Source organism: Sus scrofa, chromosome 7, assembly GCF_000003025.6.
Source record: "Sus scrofa isolate TJ Tabasco breed Duroc chromosome 7, Sscrofa11.1, whole genome shotgun sequence".
Taxonomy (NCBI): domain Eukaryota; kingdom Metazoa; phylum Chordata; class Mammalia; order Artiodactyla; family Suidae; genus Sus; species Sus scrofa.
In genome coordinates this window covers 35,719,820-35,738,350 of record NC_010449.5, presented here as the reverse complement: position 1 = coordinate 35,738,350, position 18,531 = coordinate 35,719,820, and the positions used below count along the sequence as shown (strand labels likewise).

General features: G+C 52.8%; 1 protein-coding gene across 1 annotated transcript in view; it reads left to right on the top strand.

Annotated features, from left to right (window-relative positions):
• LRFN2 (leucine rich repeat and fibronectin type III domain containing 2) overlaps nt 1-17,382 on the top strand; it is a 193,424-nt gene extending 176,042 nt beyond the window's left edge. The window contains exon 3 of the mRNA XM_001928770.4: nt 13,270-17,382. Coding sequence (XP_001928805.1) covers nt 13,270-14,245 — 976 coding nt within the window. The 3' untranslated portion in view covers nt 14,246-17,382. The remainder of the gene's footprint in view (nt 1-13,269) is intronic.

Sequence of the window (18,531 nt, the reverse complement as noted above, 5' to 3'; positions counted from 1 at the left end):
GGGGGAGTGGAGGAAAGGGAATCTGCGGGTGGGGGGGGGGGGGGGCTGAGAGGCAGATCCCAAGGGCCTGTGGGCCTCTTGAGGACTTTGGCTGTGTGAGACAGGCCTCACTGGGGAAGCTGAGCAGAGGAAGTACTTGGCCTGGCCCGGGTTTTAATGGGCTCCCTCTGGCTGCTTGTGAAGGAGGGTGGGGGGATGGGAGCAGGAGGGTTCATCCAGAGGCCAATTCAACGGGGAGTTTTTTCCCCACCCCTGCCTGCTGTCCTGGGGGCTGTGGGAATGGACACTGGGATTCTGTGCCTCAGAATCTCCGTCGTGTTGAATGGGCTCTTTATTTGCTGTCAAGGTGAAGTAACTACCGATAAGACAGGGTGCCCCAGGGAACTCAGGGAGCCCCATGCTCTCAGGAGGGGTGGGGGCGGCAGGACAGTGGCAGAGCCTGGCCTCCAGCTGCTGGCCCCTGGTCCTCCTCAGAAGTTGAGGACAGGATCCTGATCCTTGGAGTCCTCACTGAGTCTCACCAGTTCCATGATAAGCCCCTTCCAATGGGCAGCCGTGGGCCTTCCCTCTTATCACTCAGGGCCCTGCATTCAAGGAAGGCCAGTGTCCAGCGCCAAACCCGGAGAGGGGACTGTACATTCCAGTCATGCTAACTGCTCTCTGATCCCGAGAGCAGAAACACCAGTTCTTCCAGACCCATAGCACCCTGTCCCACTGAGTTTAAACACAGCCTCAGAATCCTTCTCAACACTGGCACCCAGCAGACCCTCAGAGTTGGCACACGAGGCTGAATGGGCTTGCAACCCCCCCAGAACCCCGCTCCTGGCTACTACTTTGCTGACTTCACTTCCTACCCCTCTCCCTTTCCATCACGCTGTTCCAGATATACCGGCTTCCTCACTCTTCCTGCCTCAGGGCCTTTGCACTGGCAGTTCCCTCACTTCCTTGGGAAGTAGCATGAGACCCCCATCACGCATGGGAATTCCATCTCCACCCCTAATTAGCTCTGTGACCTCAGGGCAGTTCAGTTAATCCCTGTCTCTAAAATGGGGAGCATAACCATGAAAGGTACCTCCTGGACTTATCAAGAGTGTTGATTGCGGTAATATGAGAGTGCTGGGTTCAAAAAAAAGAAAGAAAAGAAAAGAAAAAGAAAAATGGAGTTCCCGTCATGGCTCAGCAGAAATGAATCTGACTGGGAACCATGAGGTTGTAGGTTCGATCCCTGGCCTTGCTCAGTGTGTTATGGATCCGGTGTTGCCGTGAGCTGTGGTGTAGGTCAAAAATGCGGCTTGGATCTGGCATGGCTGTGGCTGTGGTGTAGGCTGGCGGCTACAATTAGAATAGACCCCTGTCCTGGGAACCTCCATATGTCATAGGTGTAGCCCTAAAAAGACAAAAGACAAAAAAAAAAAAAAAAAAAAAAAAAAAAAAAAAAACAGGAGTGCTGGGTTCAAATCTTAGCTGGGCACAAACGTCCTCTCTATGAGAACTTGGGCAAATCCCAACTTCTCTGAGTCTTGATTTCTTCTTCTGTAAAATGGGGATCATAATAGTACCTCCCTCATAGAGTTGCTACAGGATTAAATTATTAGTTCAAACATGCAGAGTGCTCAAGCCAGCAGATGTATAACAAGTGTTCAATAAATGCTGGTTGCCATTTTAGTAATATATGTTTTTTGTTTTTTAATTGCTGTCACACAGCCTGACTCTAAGACTTGTTTCCTTCCATGATCTGATTCTGCTCGATTCAGTTCAGAATAATTCAGTACAGGGGAGGTCACGCTCGGTGGCCTGGCAGCCCTGGCTGACAACACTGGCTCAGCCACTTTCCAGCTGTGTGAACTTGAGCAGGTGACCCATCTACCTGAGCCTCAGTTTCTTCTTCCTTAGGGTGGGGAGAATTATTCCCACCTCCTAGGGTCAGTGTGCAGAATCAGAGACCCTGCCCAGCAGGTGCCTGGTCCGGGTAGGTGTGTACTCCAGAAACTGTGTGCCAGATAGAAGCGGCCATGTCCCCTTTGCTCCTTTGCAGCTGTGGGGGAAGCAAACAGGCCCCCTTGGGGCCAGCAGGTAGAGGGAGAGGCCAGGGAGCCAGGCTACTGGCCTTGGTTTAATGAGGCCCTTTCATGTGCCTGGAGATCTCGGGGCCGGCCGGAGAGCTTGGCAGCTGGTGATTCTGTGAAGAGCCAGTAATGAGGGTGCAGAGCCAGGGAGGTGGAAAGGGGGCAGCTTGACAAGGACGTGGCTTCTCTGAGTTAGCGCTGGGGCTCAGCAGGCCGGGGTGCGTCCCTGATGGGGGAGGGCAGGGGGGAAAAGCAGTGGTGCTGGGCACTGAGGGGGATGGAGGCTGGAGGGGAAAGAGGTGGTGTTTGCTGACAAGGCCAGGAAGGCCAGATGGCATTTTCACATAGATACCAGCACTGACTTCTTCCTCTTACACAAACACACACACCCCCCTTCAGTCACCCCTCCACACACTCACCCCCTCTCTTGTTCTTTGTCATACACCTACACACAAGGAACTCCTCAGGTTCACCTCATCTTATCTGCAGGGGCCTGGGTCAGTCGGGGGAGCTAACTACTGTGGCAAATGGATGCAAACACGCAAAGTCTCAAACGCAGTAGAATTTGATTTCTTGTCACCTGAGAGTCCAGGGCGGTTTAATCGGAGAGACGGGAGACCTTTCTCATGTGGAGACTCGGGCACCTGGTTTCCAACACCCCTCAGGCGGGCCTTGTGGTCATCTGCATGTGGCCAACGCTGGTCGCTGCACCTGGAATCCAGCCAGCAGAAGGGGAGGAGGGGGTGCCAGACAGTCCCACTGTTTTTTGTTTTGTTTTGTTTTGTTTTGGCTTTTTAGGACTGCACACACAGCATATGGAAGCTCCCAGGCTAAGGGTTGAATCGGAGCTGCAGCTGCTGGCCTACACCCCAGCCACAGCAACGCCAGATCCGAGCTGTACCTGCAGCCTACGCCACAGTTCAGGGCAATGCTGGATCCTTCACCCACTGAGCGAGGCCAGGGATTGAACTTGCGTCCTCATGGATACTAGTCGGGTTTGTTACCACTGAGCCACAACAGCAACCCAGACACTCCCGCTCTTTTAAAGCCTGGCCCAGAGCTGGCACATACTGCTGCCACCATGTTCTATCTGCCAGAACTGATCACCTGGACAGCGCTAAGTGCACGGGTGGCTGGGGAGTAGAGTCTGGAGTGAGCCCACGTGAAGGGCACAGTGGATGTTGGTGGTTAGTTCACAGGCTTCGCCCCGAGGCCCAGGTGGAAACGCTCAGAACCTCTCCCATCCCCATTCCTGATGCCCCAAAGGGTCGCTGTAATGGTGGCAGTTAGGGAAGAGCAGCCTTGGCCTGCAGGTGTCTCAGGGAGAGGTCACATGGGGAGTCCCCTCAGAAGTGGTCTTAGAACCCTGCAGAGAGGATGCAGGTTCGATCCTTGGCCTCACTCAGTGGGTTAAGGATCTGCTGTTACCACAAGCTGTGTGGTAGGTCACAGATGCAGCTTGAATCCAGCATTGCTGTGGCTGTGGCTGTGGTGTAGGCAGGCAGCTGCAGCTCTGATTCGACCCCCAACCCAGGAACTTCCTTATGCCTCAAGTGTGGCCTTAAAAAGAAAAGAAAAAAAAATGTGCTAGGGACAGGCAGAAGCCTCTGGGGGGCAGGGGGATGGTAGAAAAAGGGCAGAGAGTGGCCAACATTGTCTGGAACCAGATCTTTTGTGCACCGTATATGTGTGAACATCTACATGCACACACACATGCACACACACACAAGTACCCACAGAGTCACCTCTCGAATGACAGACATGCAGACACGCCCCTGACATCGTTTCCCACACATTCACCTGTACACCCGCGCTGACGCAGCCCAACACATAATCTATGTGCGAATCCGTAAAGATGGTCAGGGATGCGCTTCAATGAAGCAGAAAAACACCTCGCCTGGTAGATCTCTTCAGGACTAGCCAGTGTCTGAGAGTCACTGTTAGCCAACCATCTTATTTAACTAAGAATCCCTCGCATTTGTATAGGCCTTAACATTTAGCAAAGTACTCTTTCATTCACTGCTCAACCACAGGGTAAATATTTACTCAGTAGTGACTCAAGGCCAGATATTATGGGCGGTGGAGACGTGAAGATGAAGACACAGCCGCATCCTCCGGGGAGACACGCATGTCAACAGAGAAGGGCTCTAGCAGAGGAAGGCAGAGGGACGTGGGACAGAGAGCAGAGGTGGGGTCGGAGGTGACGTTGACTCAGGCCCTGAAGCTGAGGCCACCGAATGGAGGAAGATAGGTGTTTCTAGGAGGAGCAGCTCTCTGCCAAGGGGTCAAGTGGTAGATGTGGAGCGTGATGGGTGATACTGAGAAAGGGGAAAGGGTTCCTGCTGCCGAGCTTCTAGTAGATAAGGCCACCATGTGCTGCTGCTGACATGATGTAATGACAGTTTTTCCCTCAAGTACAACTTCTTGTTGTGCAGTGTTGAATGTCCTTGTGTCCCCTACGATTGTCAGGGATTTAAAAAAGGAATTCCCGTCGTGGCGCAGTGGTTCTAGGAACCATGAGGTTGTGGGTTCCATCCCTGACCGTGCTCAGTGGGTTAAGGATCCAGTGTTGCCGTGAGCTGTGGTGTAGGTTGCAGACGCTGCTCGGATCCCGAGTTGCTGTGGCTCTGGCGTAGGCCCACAGCTATAGCTCCGATTAGACCGCTAGCCTGGGAACCTCCATATGCTGCAGGAGCGGCCCTAGGAAAGGAAAAAAGAAGAAGAAGAAGAAGACTCTAAGAGGGAACACGCTAAGAGGGAATTCAGTACAGGGGTTGGGTTACCAGTGATGGAGCTGCTGAGGGGTCAACGAGGGGCCAGCCAGGCATGGAAAAGATTAGCTATAGCAGGAAGCCTTGCTGAAATTTGGCCTCTGTCCCCCAGTGCCGAATAGAAATGTGGAGACCGAGTTTTGGGTGAAGGAGAAAAAAATAGCTTTATTGCTTTGCCAGGCAAAGGTGGGGGTCACAGTCGCCCAATGCCCTAAAGACTGTGCCCTGCTTTGGGAGAGAATGGGAAGTGGTTTTATAGTTTAAGAATGGAAAATAGGGCCACAGATAAGGATCAGGGTAGGCGCAAGCTTGCATTGTTTTTTGAAGCTGGTGTTAAGTGATCCCAGGACTGGCTCTGATGGTCCTTCTTCCCGGAATAAAGAATGCTTCCCTAACATTTTCCATTTGTTGGGGGTTTTAGTCATGCAGAAGAACTCAAAGATGTTGTTATCTATATTGAGGAGGGACCAGGCCACTGCCCCAGGGCTGCTCTGTTGTCTCTTGACGCTTCCTCCCTTAATTCTGCATCCCTTCCCTTCCCTGGTTAGCAACCGTCTGAACTCAGGGAAGGTCAAGGAGGCTGAATGAAGCCTATTTCCTGAAAAGCAATGGGACACTTAGGCTTTTGTGCCCTGGAGTCCCACAGGGCCCTGCTCGGTTACAAAGCCACAGCCACCACCCACCCCTACCCAAGGATGGAGGTACATGGACGAGATGGTTTCATCAGAGCCTAAGACCCAGGTCTGTCTGGCATGAGCTAGAGCCCCTGGAGCTGGGATCACAGAGGAAGCTCCAGAGCTGACAGGGAGACATCACTCCAAGCAGAAAAAGAGGAAGAAACACCTGCCTTCTCCCCTCCTCCACCCGTCAGTCTTCCTGCAGTGCCTCCATCGGCCAACTCTACCTGGAAGCCTGAGGGCAGAGGAGCCTAGGAACAGCAAGGGAGCCTGGGAAATGTAGCTCCTTGTCATCCAGGGGCCAGCAGGTGAAAGGGGAGACAGATCTCCAAGCCAGTAGCAGAATCACCAGCCTGTGTGATTTCTTCTTCAACCTCTGCTATCAGCTGTAGAAATCAGCTGTAGATTTGTTTGCTAGTATGAAACTGAATGAATAAATGCCAAAAGAATATTAATAGGGAAAAGAGAAAGAAGGAAAAACCACTCAGAAGCAGCCACTTAATGCTTGTTTTGTTTCTCCTGGGTAAGCACTTGGGGTTGCAGTTTCAAATTGTGCTTTAGAGCATATGAGCTTAATTAAATGTAACACTTTGGAGCAACTTAAAATAGCAATCCATGTTTTCTGTTAAAAGAGATGTTGCTAGTTTATGGGATAGAAAGACATCTATCAGGATTTCAGGATGGGGCGTTCACAAAGAGGGCTGTGACCTGATAGTTCTGCTGAATACCATTTTTGGGTTTTTTGCCTCTCCAGATTTTGTGTGCCCTGGACAGCTGACCAGTGTGCACCCATAAACTCTAGCTTTTGGTTGGGTTCAGCCCTGGGGAGCAGTCGCAGAAGATTGGGAGGAGGGAAAAGAGTGGGACCGGGGTACTTATTTGTCTGGCCTTCAACCTGTATGGTTGCCCCTGGCTGTCTGTGTCCCTCAACCAACTTTTCTAGACCTGGAGTTCCCATTGTGGCTCAGTGGTAACAAACCCGGCTAGTATCCATGAGGATGCAGGTTCAATCCCTGGCCTAGCTCAGTGGATTAAGGATCCAGCGTTGCCATGAGCTGTGGTGTAGGTCGCAGCCAAGGCTCAGATCTGGTGTTGCTGTGGCTGTGGCATAGGCCGGCATCTACAGCTCCATTTCAACCCCTAGACAAGGAACTTCATATGCCGTGGATGCAGCCCTAAAAAGACCAAAAAAAAAAAAAAAAAAAAAAAAAAAATTTCTAGACCAGTATGTCTCAACAGGGGGTGATTTTGCTCCTAGAGGACACTTGACAATGTCTGGAGACATCTTTGGTTGTCACAGCTGGAGATGTTACTGGCATCCACTGGGTAGAGGCCAGAGATGCTGCTAAACATGTACATTGCACAAAACAGCCCCACAACCAAGGCTTATCCAGCCCGAGTGTCAGCGATGCTGAGGCTGAGGAGCTCTGCTCTGTCTGCATCAGTGCTTTGCAAGCTGTTGATGGTTTTTTTTTTTGCAAACCAGTGCTTTTGTAAGAATATAATAGAAATAAATTATCAGAAAAAAATGGTCACACACTCAGATGTCACAACCAGTTGCCAAATGGCTATAAAAATTTCTTTCTCTTTTTTTCCCCCCTTTTAAAAGCAGCATCCATGGCACATGGAATTTTCTGGGCCAGGGACTGAAAGGAGCCACAGCTGCAACCCAAGCTGTTGCAGTCAGGTTCTTAACTCACTATGCCACGGTGGGAACGCCTATTAAAACTTTCTTTTTACTTTTTTATTTTTAGAGCTGCACCCGTGGCTTATGGAAGTTCCTAGGCTAGGGATCAAATCGGAGCTGCAGTTGCCAGCCTACACCACAGCCACAGCAATGCCAGCTCCTTTAACCCACTAAGCGAGGCCAGGGATCGAACCGACATCGTCATGGCTACCAGTCAGATTCGTTACTGCTGAGCCACAACGGGAACTCCTAAAACTTCTTGTCAATTTCTGTGCTGTCCAATCATAGTCCAGGAACAAACAGTGCATAGACCAGCATCCATCTGCGGGCCACACTCTGAGTAGCACAACCTACATGATTCTCTGTCCTTCCTGGGTCTGGAAACAGCTTGGCTGCCGCCAGCCCTCGGCTATTGCATGGGCTCTTTGGTCCCCATCTCCTATCCTGCTCTTCGTCATGAGTCCCTTTGTAAGTAAAGTCGTTAGTCCTCCCTCTGTGAGTGTGCCTTCTGCCTCAAAGGGCCTGACTGACTCCAAGGTGTTTTAGGAACGGGGGCAAGGTTGAGGGTGTGGGGGCACAAGGACAAGAATGTGATGAGAAGCCTGGCTTGAGAACCCAGCTGAGGAGCTTGGATGTCCCTTGTAGGTCATGGCTAGCCCTTGAAGAGTCTCTCGGGGCCAAGGGACCCGGCCAGAGTTGGGCTTTAGCGGGAGCACCCTGGAGATATGATGGTGCTGAGCACAACCAGAGGCAGGGAGGCTGGTTTGGAGGCTGCTGTATCCAGAGATGATGAGACCCAAGCAAAAGCATGACTGTGGAGATGGAGGGAGGGAGAAGTTTAGAAGGTGGAACTTACCAGCCAGCATGCCCATGGGATGTAGGTAGGAGTGAAGGTCTTACCATTACCAACCCGGGTCCTTGGTCTCTTTCATCAATAGAAGTTGATAGGAAGACTGATGAGAAACTCAGGCAAGGCTTTGCAGGGACTGCGGCGCAAGAGAGTGAAAACCAGAAATGGGTGCCCTTGCTGGCTCGAGTGGGTGTGAGCTGGTCCCTTAAGTGGGGTCAGGGTAGGGTTGGATCAGTGAGTTGGGCCAGAGGGGGAGTTTAGGTGGTCTGCCCACCCCTTCGGTGGTGCTGGGTGTGGGGATCATGCTCTGTACCCTGCTTTTGCTCCTGACACCTCAGAAGTAGCAACTGGGGAGTTCCTGTCATGGCTCAGCCGACTAAGAACCCAACATAGCGAATTCATAGAGACAGAAAGAATGGCGGTTACCAGGGTCTCAGGGAGGAGGAAACGGGAAGTTACTGTTTAATGGGCGTGGGTTTCAGTTGAAGAAGGTGAAAAGTGTTCTTGACGTGTCTGGTGGTGATTGTTGTACAACCTTGTGAGTGTACTGAATGCCACAGGACTGTACGTCTAAAAATGGTTAAAAGTAAATGTTATTATGTATATTTTACAACAATAAACAAAGCCAGAAAAAAATCATGGATCCACACAACAAAAATGTTAATTTTACGGTATGGTCATTACAAACAAACAAACAAAACCACTTTGATATACATAGTCTTTAAAAAATATAAAAATATTGAAAAAAAAAAAAAGAACCCAACATAGTGTCCCTGAGGATGCATGTTCCATCCCTGGCCTTGCTCAGTGGGTTAAGGATCCGGCATTGCCATGAGCTGTGGTGTAGGTTGCAAATGTGGCTCGATCCAGTGTTGCTCTGGCTGTGGCATAAGCCGGCAGCTGCAGCTCTGATTCAACCCCAACCTGGGAACTTCCATATGCTGCATGTGTGGCTGTAAAAAAAAAAAAAAGAAAAAAGTAGCAGCAGTTTAGGTTTTGGCTTTTTTGTGTCTTGCTGTTCATAATTTGCCCCCCTGTCATGCACTCAGTTTTAGCCCCTATTGTTTGTTGTTTCTTTGTGTTCTGTTGCCCCAGGAGATGTCTGTCCAGGTGCACTGCAGCAAAGGGTCCCGCCTATCTCAAAGCGGGGTCCAGGCCCCCCGGATCTAGGCCGGGGACTCAGTGCTTGGTTGTGTGGGGAAGCATGATGAGGTGGACAGGGCCGCCTGGGCAAGAGATGTTTGCTTCTGTCACCAGTCCTCCCTTCGCTTGACTTTCTCATGCAGGTGGTCCTTTTGGCTCCCTGGAGCAGGGAGTGGTCTTGCTTGTGATTGAGAATGTGGGCTCTGAAACCCAGGGCATCAGATCTGATCTCAGCTCATCTCCCTGGGGAGGGGGAGAGGGAAAGCTGCTTAAGCTTCCTCCTTCCCTAAGTGGGAATGACACTAACAACTTCCTCCCGAGGCAGTCAGGACGCTAAATGACATACACGTGTACTCCTTGTGCTGGGTGAACACTGGTCATAGTTATCATTGGCAAAGGAAAACCTTAGTGCAGAGGCTGTTTGAGCCAGGTGGCTCTGGGTCCCCTATAAACACACACACACACACACACACACACACACACACACACACAGCGGAGGAACCAGGTGCTGCTTTCCTGTTCCTAATCTCAGGAAGCTCTGGGTCCCCTATAAACACACACACACACACACACACACACACACACACACACACACACAGCGGAGGAACCAGGTGCTGCTTTCCTGTTCCTAATCTCAGGAAGCCCTTTTATCTGGCTTGCTTCTTTTCTTTCTTTCTTTTTCTTTCTTTCATCTTTCTTCTTTGCTTCCTTCCTCCCTCCCTCCCTTCTTTCTTTTCCTTTTTTTTTGGCATGGCATATGGAGTTTCCAGGCCAGGGATCAGATCTGAGCTGCAGATGTGACCTAGCCTCAGCTTTGGTAACACCAGATCCTTAACCCGCTGTGCATGGCCAGGGATTGAACCTGCATCCCACTGCTTCCAAAGTGCCGCCAACCCCATTGCACCACAGTGGGAACTCCACATCTGGCCTTGTTTCTGATGGCCATTTAGGTGTGATTCTCAGCCTGATCCTGCCCCTTCATCCCCAGGGCCTGCAGCCTGTCAAGGATCAGCCTCGTGCTGTTACACTTCCCTTAGCAGCAGCCCAGCCACAGCTTCGAGGCACCGTGTCTTTCTCTGACTTGGGAAGCAAGGGGGAGGGGAAGAGACCAGACAGGGTCTACGGGGAGCACAAGCAAATGGCAGTGGCTAGGAGGCAGCGTGGCACAGTGATCAGGAACAGAGGCTCTGGGGCCAGACTGCCTGGTTCGAATCCCAACTCTGCCACTCACTAGGCTGGGCACCCCTCCGGCAGGCAGCTTAACCTTTCTGCGCCTCAGGTCCTTACATGCAAAATGGAAATGACAGTAATAGTAATGACCTCCCAACAATTGTTGGATTAAATGAGTTAATCCTCTTAAAGGTCCTGGCACAGAGTAAGCGCTCTGTGTTGGCTCCCCTTCTTCTTCTGGGTAGTAGCAGTAGCAGGATCTGCTTCCCTTCCTGGGATACGATGGTTAAACACCAAGATGATTTCTGGGCTCGCAGTCTATCTCCTGCATCCTGAGATTGTGATGAGGTTTAAATGCCGTTTTGAATGTGGATACTCTTATCATTGTCAGGAATTCAGTAAACCAGCTGGCTCATCCCTTCCTCAAATGGACATGCTCTTCCGTGGCTCACAGCCCAGAGAGGCGGTGGAGTGCAGCGAGTCAGAGTGGACAGGAGCCGACGGCCTGGGTTTGAATCCAGCTCCGCTGTGTTAGGTTTGCTTAATACCTCTGCACCATAAGGATCATAAGAGTAGCTGCTTCAGAGAGTTGCTGTAGGGCTGAGTTGATAGATAGGGTGCTTGAGAGAGTCTGGCACACAGTTGCCATGAAGAGCGTGAGCCTCAGGGGCTGAGTGTTACTTCAGGGAAGGGGGTGGCTGATCTGCCACAGACCCAGGCGGAAAAAACATTGGCATTTGTAGAAAGGAATTAGCCCGGACTGGATCTAGAAGCTAGTGTTAAAATCCCAACCGCCTCCTCCGGCACTCCTAGCTGTGTGACTTCGGACAAATCACTTAGCCTCTCTGAGCCTTGGCCATTCTTCCTCTGTGTCATGAGGGCACAGGATTGCCCTGATGCCCAGATGAAACAGACTCAAGGAGCTGGCCTGCGGGGCCCTTGCTGGATCCAGGACCCCACCTCCCCGACCCGCCCCTTCTGCCCTATGCACTGAAGCTATGGGGCGTGGGTGGGACCGGGGCAGGGGACTTGATTTCCTCCCCGTGGCTTCCAGAGCAGCCAAGCCAGCCGAGAGTGAGGAGGGAGGCAGCAGACGGGCTGCCGCTGACGGGATGTCAATACCCGCCTGTCAGCCCCATCCTCCGTGCGGTTCCCAGGTGGAAGTTTTCAGGCTCCAGTATTTCATATTTGAGATCTCAATTAAGCTGGCTCTGGGTGTGAGGGGTTGACGGGCACGGCTGCTGCCCTGGAGCAGCAGGGGACAGGCTCTTGGGGAGAGGAGGGCAATGAGGAAGGCGGCAGAGAGAGATGTGGCCCCTCCAGGCCCGAGTGAGTATGTCTGCAGGAGTGTTGATGGGTGAGACAGGCACCATCTCTGGGAACACCCACCAGAAGGCAAGATGCCTGAATGGGGCCCTAGAAAGCAGGGCTTGCATCCCTCTTCCTCCCTGGGGGTCCGAGCAGGAGAGGGGCCAGCCCCAGCCTGGGGAGCCTGCTGCCCCATCAGCCCCTCCCTTAAGCAGGGGGAACGGTCCTTGACTGGCCTGACCTGTGATACTCTTTCCCAGGTGTCTTTGTTTTGGTTTGGTTTGGTTTTTTGGTTTTCTTTTTAGGGCTGCACCTGTGGCATGTAGAAGCTGCCAGGCTAGAGGTTAAATTGGAGCTCTCGCTGTCGGCCTACACCACAGCCACAGCAATGCCAGATCCAAGCCAAGTGGATACTAGTCAGGTACATTACCGCTGAGCCACAGCAGGAATTCCACCCAGGTGTCTTTGGGTGTGCCTGGCCTGTGATGGCAGTGACTAGGACTTGTCCCCTCCCTCTGGGAAGCAGAGTTGCCCTCCAGTCTTCAGCATTATACTGTCCCCTCCCGCTCCAAGCAACACCCCACCCCCCAGCTTCCCACTTCCAGGTTTCTTCTGCATAGACAGCCCCCCTCCCCCCCCCGCCGCCACCACCGCCGCCGCTGCCACCACCACCACCACCAATCTACAGCAGCAAGTGTCCTTCCTGCCCAGGCTTGAGAAAGATTGGAAGATGAGAATGGGCTGGCTCCTGAGGATAGGACCTGGTCTGTGACTCAGGACAGCCCTGGCCTCAGAACAGGGCTCAGTCAATGCTGAGGAATCTCCCAGGACAGACCAGGGATGGCCCCAGCCTCAGGGTGAGGGGGTGCTGCTGGCTGCTGAGGGGTCAGGACCAACCTGTCTCCCCCGCCGCACAGAGACCAGGGACTTTCTGCAGCAGACAAGTCAGAATTGAGGATGGGAAGCCCCCTTTGTTTAATTTCTGCTTCTTCACAGCTTTAACCTCTCTGCTCTCCTGTCCCTCTCCCTGGCCCTCCCGTGTCCCCTCTGTCCTCTGCTGAATCTCTCCCCGTCTTCTCTGAACCCCCCATCTCCAACCACTTTCCCCTGTCTCTGTTTTCATCTACCCCCTTTCTCATTCTCTCCTTTCTCATTCTCATTCTCGGTTTATTTCCACACCTTCTGGATTGTTTCCCGAACCTGATCGGCCAATGTCTCTTTCTCTGGGTTCCTCTCCCTGACGCTTCTACCCTCTACCCCCGAATCTCTCTCTCTCATTTCCCTTTTCACCCCTACCTGTCTCTCTGTTCTCTTCCTGGGGTCCCTCTCCTCACATCTCTCTCTGACTCCTCCCTATTTCCTGTCACCTGCCTGTCCCCTCCTTGCTCCTCTCCCCACCCCCTCTCTCCCTTTTCCTGTCTCTCCGCCTGTCACCCCCTCTTCTGCTCTGCGTCATCCTCTCTGTGTCCCTGCGTCTGTCTCTCTCCCTCTCCATCTCTCCTCTCTCTGTCACCCCCCCTCTTCCTTCTGCCTCTGTCCCCCTATCACCCCGCCGTCCCTCACCGTCCTCCCCCTCTGCCCCTCTCCCCATCCCCAGGATGATCCCAGCCTCCAACAAGGCCTTCGTGGTCAACAACCTGGTGTCAGGGACTGGCTACGACCTGTGCGTGCTGGCCATGTGGGACGACACGGCCACGACGCTCACGGCCACCAACATCGTAGGCTGTGCCCAGTTCTTCACCAAGGCCGGCGACCCGCAGTGCCAGTCCATGCACAGCCAGATCCTGGGTGGCACGGTGATCCTGGTCATCGGCGGCACCATCGTGGCCACGCTGCTGGTCTTCATCGTCATCCTCATGGTGCGCTACAAGGTCTGCAACCAGGAGGCCCCGGGGAAGACGGCGGCCACCGTCAGCAACACTCACTCGCAGACCAACGGGGCCCAGCCGCCTGCTCCGAGCAGCACGCCCAGCGGGGCCCCCGTGCCAGGGCCGCCCAAGGCTGTGGTGCGCAATGAGCTCGTGGAGTTCAGTGCCAGCCTGGCCCGAGGCAGCGACTCCTCTTCCTCCAGCTCCCTGGGCTTCGGGGAGGCCCTGGGGCTGGGACGGGGCCCCTGGAGGCTCCCGCCCCCCGCCCCCCGCCCCAAGCCCAACCTTGACCGCCTGATGGGGGCCTTTGCCTCCTTGGACCTCAAAAGTCAGAGAAAGGAGGAGCTGCTGGACTCCAGGACTCCAGGCGGGAGAGGGTCTGGGACATCGGCCAGGGTCCACCCCTCGGACCGAGAGCCGCTTCTGGGGCCGCCCACGGCCCGGGCCAGAAGCCTGCTCCCCTTGCCTCTGGAGGGCAAGGCCAAACGCAGCCACTCCTTTGACATGGGGGATTTTGCAGCTGCAGCCTCCGCGGTGGGAGGGGTGGCCCCAGGTGGCTACAGCCCCCCTCGGAGGGTCTCGAACATTTGGACCAAGCGCAGCCTCTCTGTCAACGGCATGCTCTTGCCCTTTGAGGAGAGCGACCTGGTGGGGGCCCGGGGAACTTTCGGCAGCTCAGAGTGGGTAATGGAGAGCACGGTGTAGGCCTAGGGGCGCGGTGGCATCCGCCCGCCCGCCCGCCAGGGTGGGGGAAGCCAAAAGCATCTTTACCGGCAAGTCTTTGTGGAGTTTCCATGGTGATGTTTACATCCAGGGACAGTTTTGTCTCCCTGTCAATGGCCCCCCCACCCTCCCCACCCACCACCCACACCACCTTCCCGGCCCATGGCCTCCACCCATCGGGGTGCGCTCAGGGAAAGCAGACTGGATCGCTCAAATGTCAGACTGAGCCCTGAGGGTTTGGAAAGGCGGGTCCCCTGCCTTTCGAATCACAAATGTAGCCTATAAGCAAGCGGCTTTGGATTGCTGATGGTTCCGGTGTTGTTTTTATTTCTTTGTTATTTCCTCCACCTTCCAGGCTCCTCCTCTTCGGTGACACAGATAGTGGAGAGTTTGCACAGGAAAGCAGGTTCCCACAGCCTTGGGACTGGGTGACTGATGCCAGTTGAGAAGAGCAGGGAACAATCTGGGTTGCACTTTTGTTTGGGGGAAAGACTGGCATCCCCACCCAGACCCCTCACTGTTCCCAACAGTCCCCACACTTAGGATGGATGGGTACCTGTCCCTGACCCAGTTCCTTTGCTTCTCAAACAGGACACCCCCCACCCATGACATCAGCTTCATCCAGAAGGGTCGCCTACAGGACGCCTACGCCGGAGAGGAAGAAGGGCTTTAGGAGACCTAAGGGCATAGCCATGTTAACTTTTGGAGTTGCTTTGGGATTTTTGCCTCTCTGGGGAAAGCTGGGACAGGGAGTCCCCATGGACATGTAGGAGCCAAGAGGGCTTCTCTTAAGGAGAGAGAGTGGGGTGGCAGAAGGAGCACTGGGCACAGAGTCCACAGCTCTGAGTTTGGGTTCCAGAGCCACCAGCAAAGAACCAGCTCCACCCAGTTTGGCAAGACCCTTTCTCTCTTTGGACGTCAGGCTCCTAACTCATAAATCCTGGGATCAGGTCTCCAACTGCCTTCCAGCTTGCAGGACGAAAGAACTCTTCATGACTAAATGAAGCTTGAAGAGGTGATTGCAATCATCTCATCCCTTACCCTCCCTCCTCTCCCCCCCTTGCCCAGAGTCCAAGGGACTTGTCCAAGGTCACACAGTGAGTGTCAGGGCAGGGACCGAGGCTGCTTACCTCCTGGGGGTGGTGTGTGAAATCCGATACCTTGTCTTCACCATGGCTAGGGCATTTCTGTGTCCAAAGTCTGTCCCTTGTTTGTCCCTGAAGCAGGTGGCTTGGGCTGGGATGTGGGGGTGTGGGGGATGCCTTCCATGGATGCCATTCATGAGGAGGCACCATCATGGAAATGACAGGATGGCAGTGGGAGGGGTACAGGGCTCCTTTCCATCTAGGGATTGACCCCCAGGCTCCCAGACAGTGTCAAGAGGAGGCAGAAGAGGTGTCTCTGGGGAGAGACAGCTTTGGAAGTATCTGAAAGACTTTCCCCTGCATCTCTGACTCCCCTGGTCCCTGCCTGTTCCAGTCTCTGTTCACAGCCAACACACTACCTCTCCCCCAGCTCCCCACCTCATTCTTTCCTCTCCTGAGCCTCCACCATAGATCTCTAGCCTCTGCCTCTTGTTCGTCTCCCTCCTTCTGCCATTTGCCGACCACGCAGCATCCAAAGCATGCAGGCGAGTCCAATTCCGGCTGAAACATTCTGATGGGCTCAGACCTGGAGCTGAGCTGGTGGCCCCCCACCCTGCCTGGAACCCCCAGGGCGAGGGCGGGGAGCTGTCTATGCAGGATTGCCTTCTGGCTCCACCCAGGAGCCTCTGAATCCCATGCCTTCATCCTTTGCCCACGCCTCCTCGCTCTCTCCTCCCCTTCCCTCCCCTCTCCTGTCTTCATTCTCTTTCTTCTGGTGCCTCTCTGCCTCCCTTTAAGGTCCTGACCAGGTCATTCACAGCCCAGGCCCTGAGACCACAAGCTAGCTTTCCAGGCCAGCCCCAGTGCGGGCGCACACAGCACACAGCACACAGCTCCTGTCGTCCTGGTGGCACCTCCAGCCTGGCGACTTGAAAGGAACTCTCGCCCCCCACTGCCCCCTTTTACCTCCTCTCCTTCCTCCCTCTCCCTGGGCACTTTCTCACTCCACCTTTCTCAATGTAGCCATCGAGAAAGTGACCCCCAATACCGCCTCTCTTTCTGCCTCCGGGTTCAGCAGCCCGGAGGGAAAGTGGTGGGGGCATCGGAAGGGGAGGACCCAACTGTCCGTCAGGGGATCCGAGCTCTGTCATGACACGATTTGTACTTGCGCTTGTGTTTGTCAGGCTTCTGACCTGGAGTTTTGGAAAGCCACATTCCTGTGGGCAGAATACAAATGCCAATCTTCTCCTTTGTTGAAGAAAAAAAAATGTACAGTAAAATGTACAGTTTTAAAAACAACAACCAACTACACTTCTTGGGAGAGAGAAAAAAAGAACATTCCTGTGTCTGTGAATGTCTGTTGTTTATTTCTCTGCAAACACTGTGGTTTTCTGAAGGTGGCTTTGGTGGCCTTTTCCCTTACACCTACCTGTGTTGGGTGCTGCCTGGTGAGCCTGCTTCCTGCCAAGTTCATGTATAAGATGGGAGCCTTCTGCAATGAGAGAGAATGGGACCGCCCTCCTGGAGGAAAGGTCAGGAGGGGGTCTGGAATGAAGCTCCAGGCTAAGAAGAAGAGTCCACCCCACGTCCCCTGGGAGATCCCCATCCTCTCCTGTTTCAGCCCTGTCTCCTTTTTCCTGGAGTGTGGCCACCACCACACTTAGCCACTAGGGGCGCCCTAGTACCTTCCACCCACATGGAACTTCCACACCCACATGGATGGCATTTTTTTCAAGAGGAGAAAAAAAGGTTTCTCTTATGCTGGATTACCAGGATAACAAACCAAAGCCCAGACTCACGGTAGAGAAACATGAGTTTTTGGAGCACAGCTTCCCAACCCTATCTTCCTCTGATGGCTAGGTCAGCACTGTGTGAGGCACACTGTAATTTTAAATTTTCTAGTAGCCCATTAAATCAAGTATAAAGAAACAGGTGGAAAAAAAAAAAAAGAAACAGATGAAATTAATTTAATATAATTTCTTTAACCCAATATATTGAAATATTTTCTCAATGCATAATCACTATAAAATGATTAATAAGACAATGTACCTTTTTTTTTTTTTTTTTTGTACGAAGTGTTGGAAATCTGTCATGTGTTTTCACAGGGCCCAGCTCAGTTCAGACTAGCCACCTTTAAAGTACTTGCTTTAAAGCACATGGGGCTAGTACAGTGTAGCTTTACAAGTACAACCACTGACCTGGAAGCTTTTGGAAGGGGAAGGAAGCTAACAGTTAACTGAGCACCTACAGTTCCAGGTCCTGTGCTGCTGCTTCACATGCGTTTCATGCTAAATCCTTGCTGCAGCCTTTCAAGGTAAATATTATTATGCCAGTTTTTCAAATGAGGGGGCTGAGGCTCAGATGGGTTAAATAACTTTCCCAAGGTCACAGAGTAAATCTGGGTGCAAAGCCTTCCCATGACATCACACTGCCTCCCCTATCTTTTCTTCCTCCTTTCGACTCATGTGTTAACAGACTATTTTATACTGACTGAAGTACCCACATTTATAGCCTGATCTGGAAGATCCTGCTTTGGTCTCAAGGTTGCTAAAAATCCCAGAGTGTTGACTCCAGGCAAGGACCCCTGGAGTAGGGTTTCTGTGGTTTCTTCTGACCCCGTATTAGCCTTTTTGATCCTTTTTGGCTTGTAACATATTTCCACCCCCAGCCAGGAAAATCACCTCAAGCTTCAGATGGTCCTGCCCAGACCTGGCCTGGTGACTTCTAGAGGTCTTTTATTTAATAGCTTTCCATCTCCAGCCTCATCTGGTCCCCTCTGCCCTGAAAGCCTGTAACTTTGTCACCTTAAGACAGGAAACCTCACACCAGCTCGCTCCAATGACCAAACCCATCTTCCCCTCTCTTCCTAATTCGAAACCCTTGTTCCCATCAGGAGAGTGCTTGTCCACCTAGATCCTCTTTCTTGACAGGGAGAAGCTTTTAGCTCTCTGATCTCTTGTAGAAGAGATATAGCTGATACACTCTGAGCCCTGACTGAATTATTAAGCTTCCTGGCAAGAGTCTGACCCCTTATCTCCAAGTTCTTGGGAGTGACACATCCCTCAGATTCCCCTCAAAGGAGATTTTTTTTCATTTTGCCATGATTACAGGGCTGAAATTCCAAAAGAGGAGGCGGGATCAAGATGGTGGAGGAGCAAGACATGGCGCTCACCCTCTCCCACA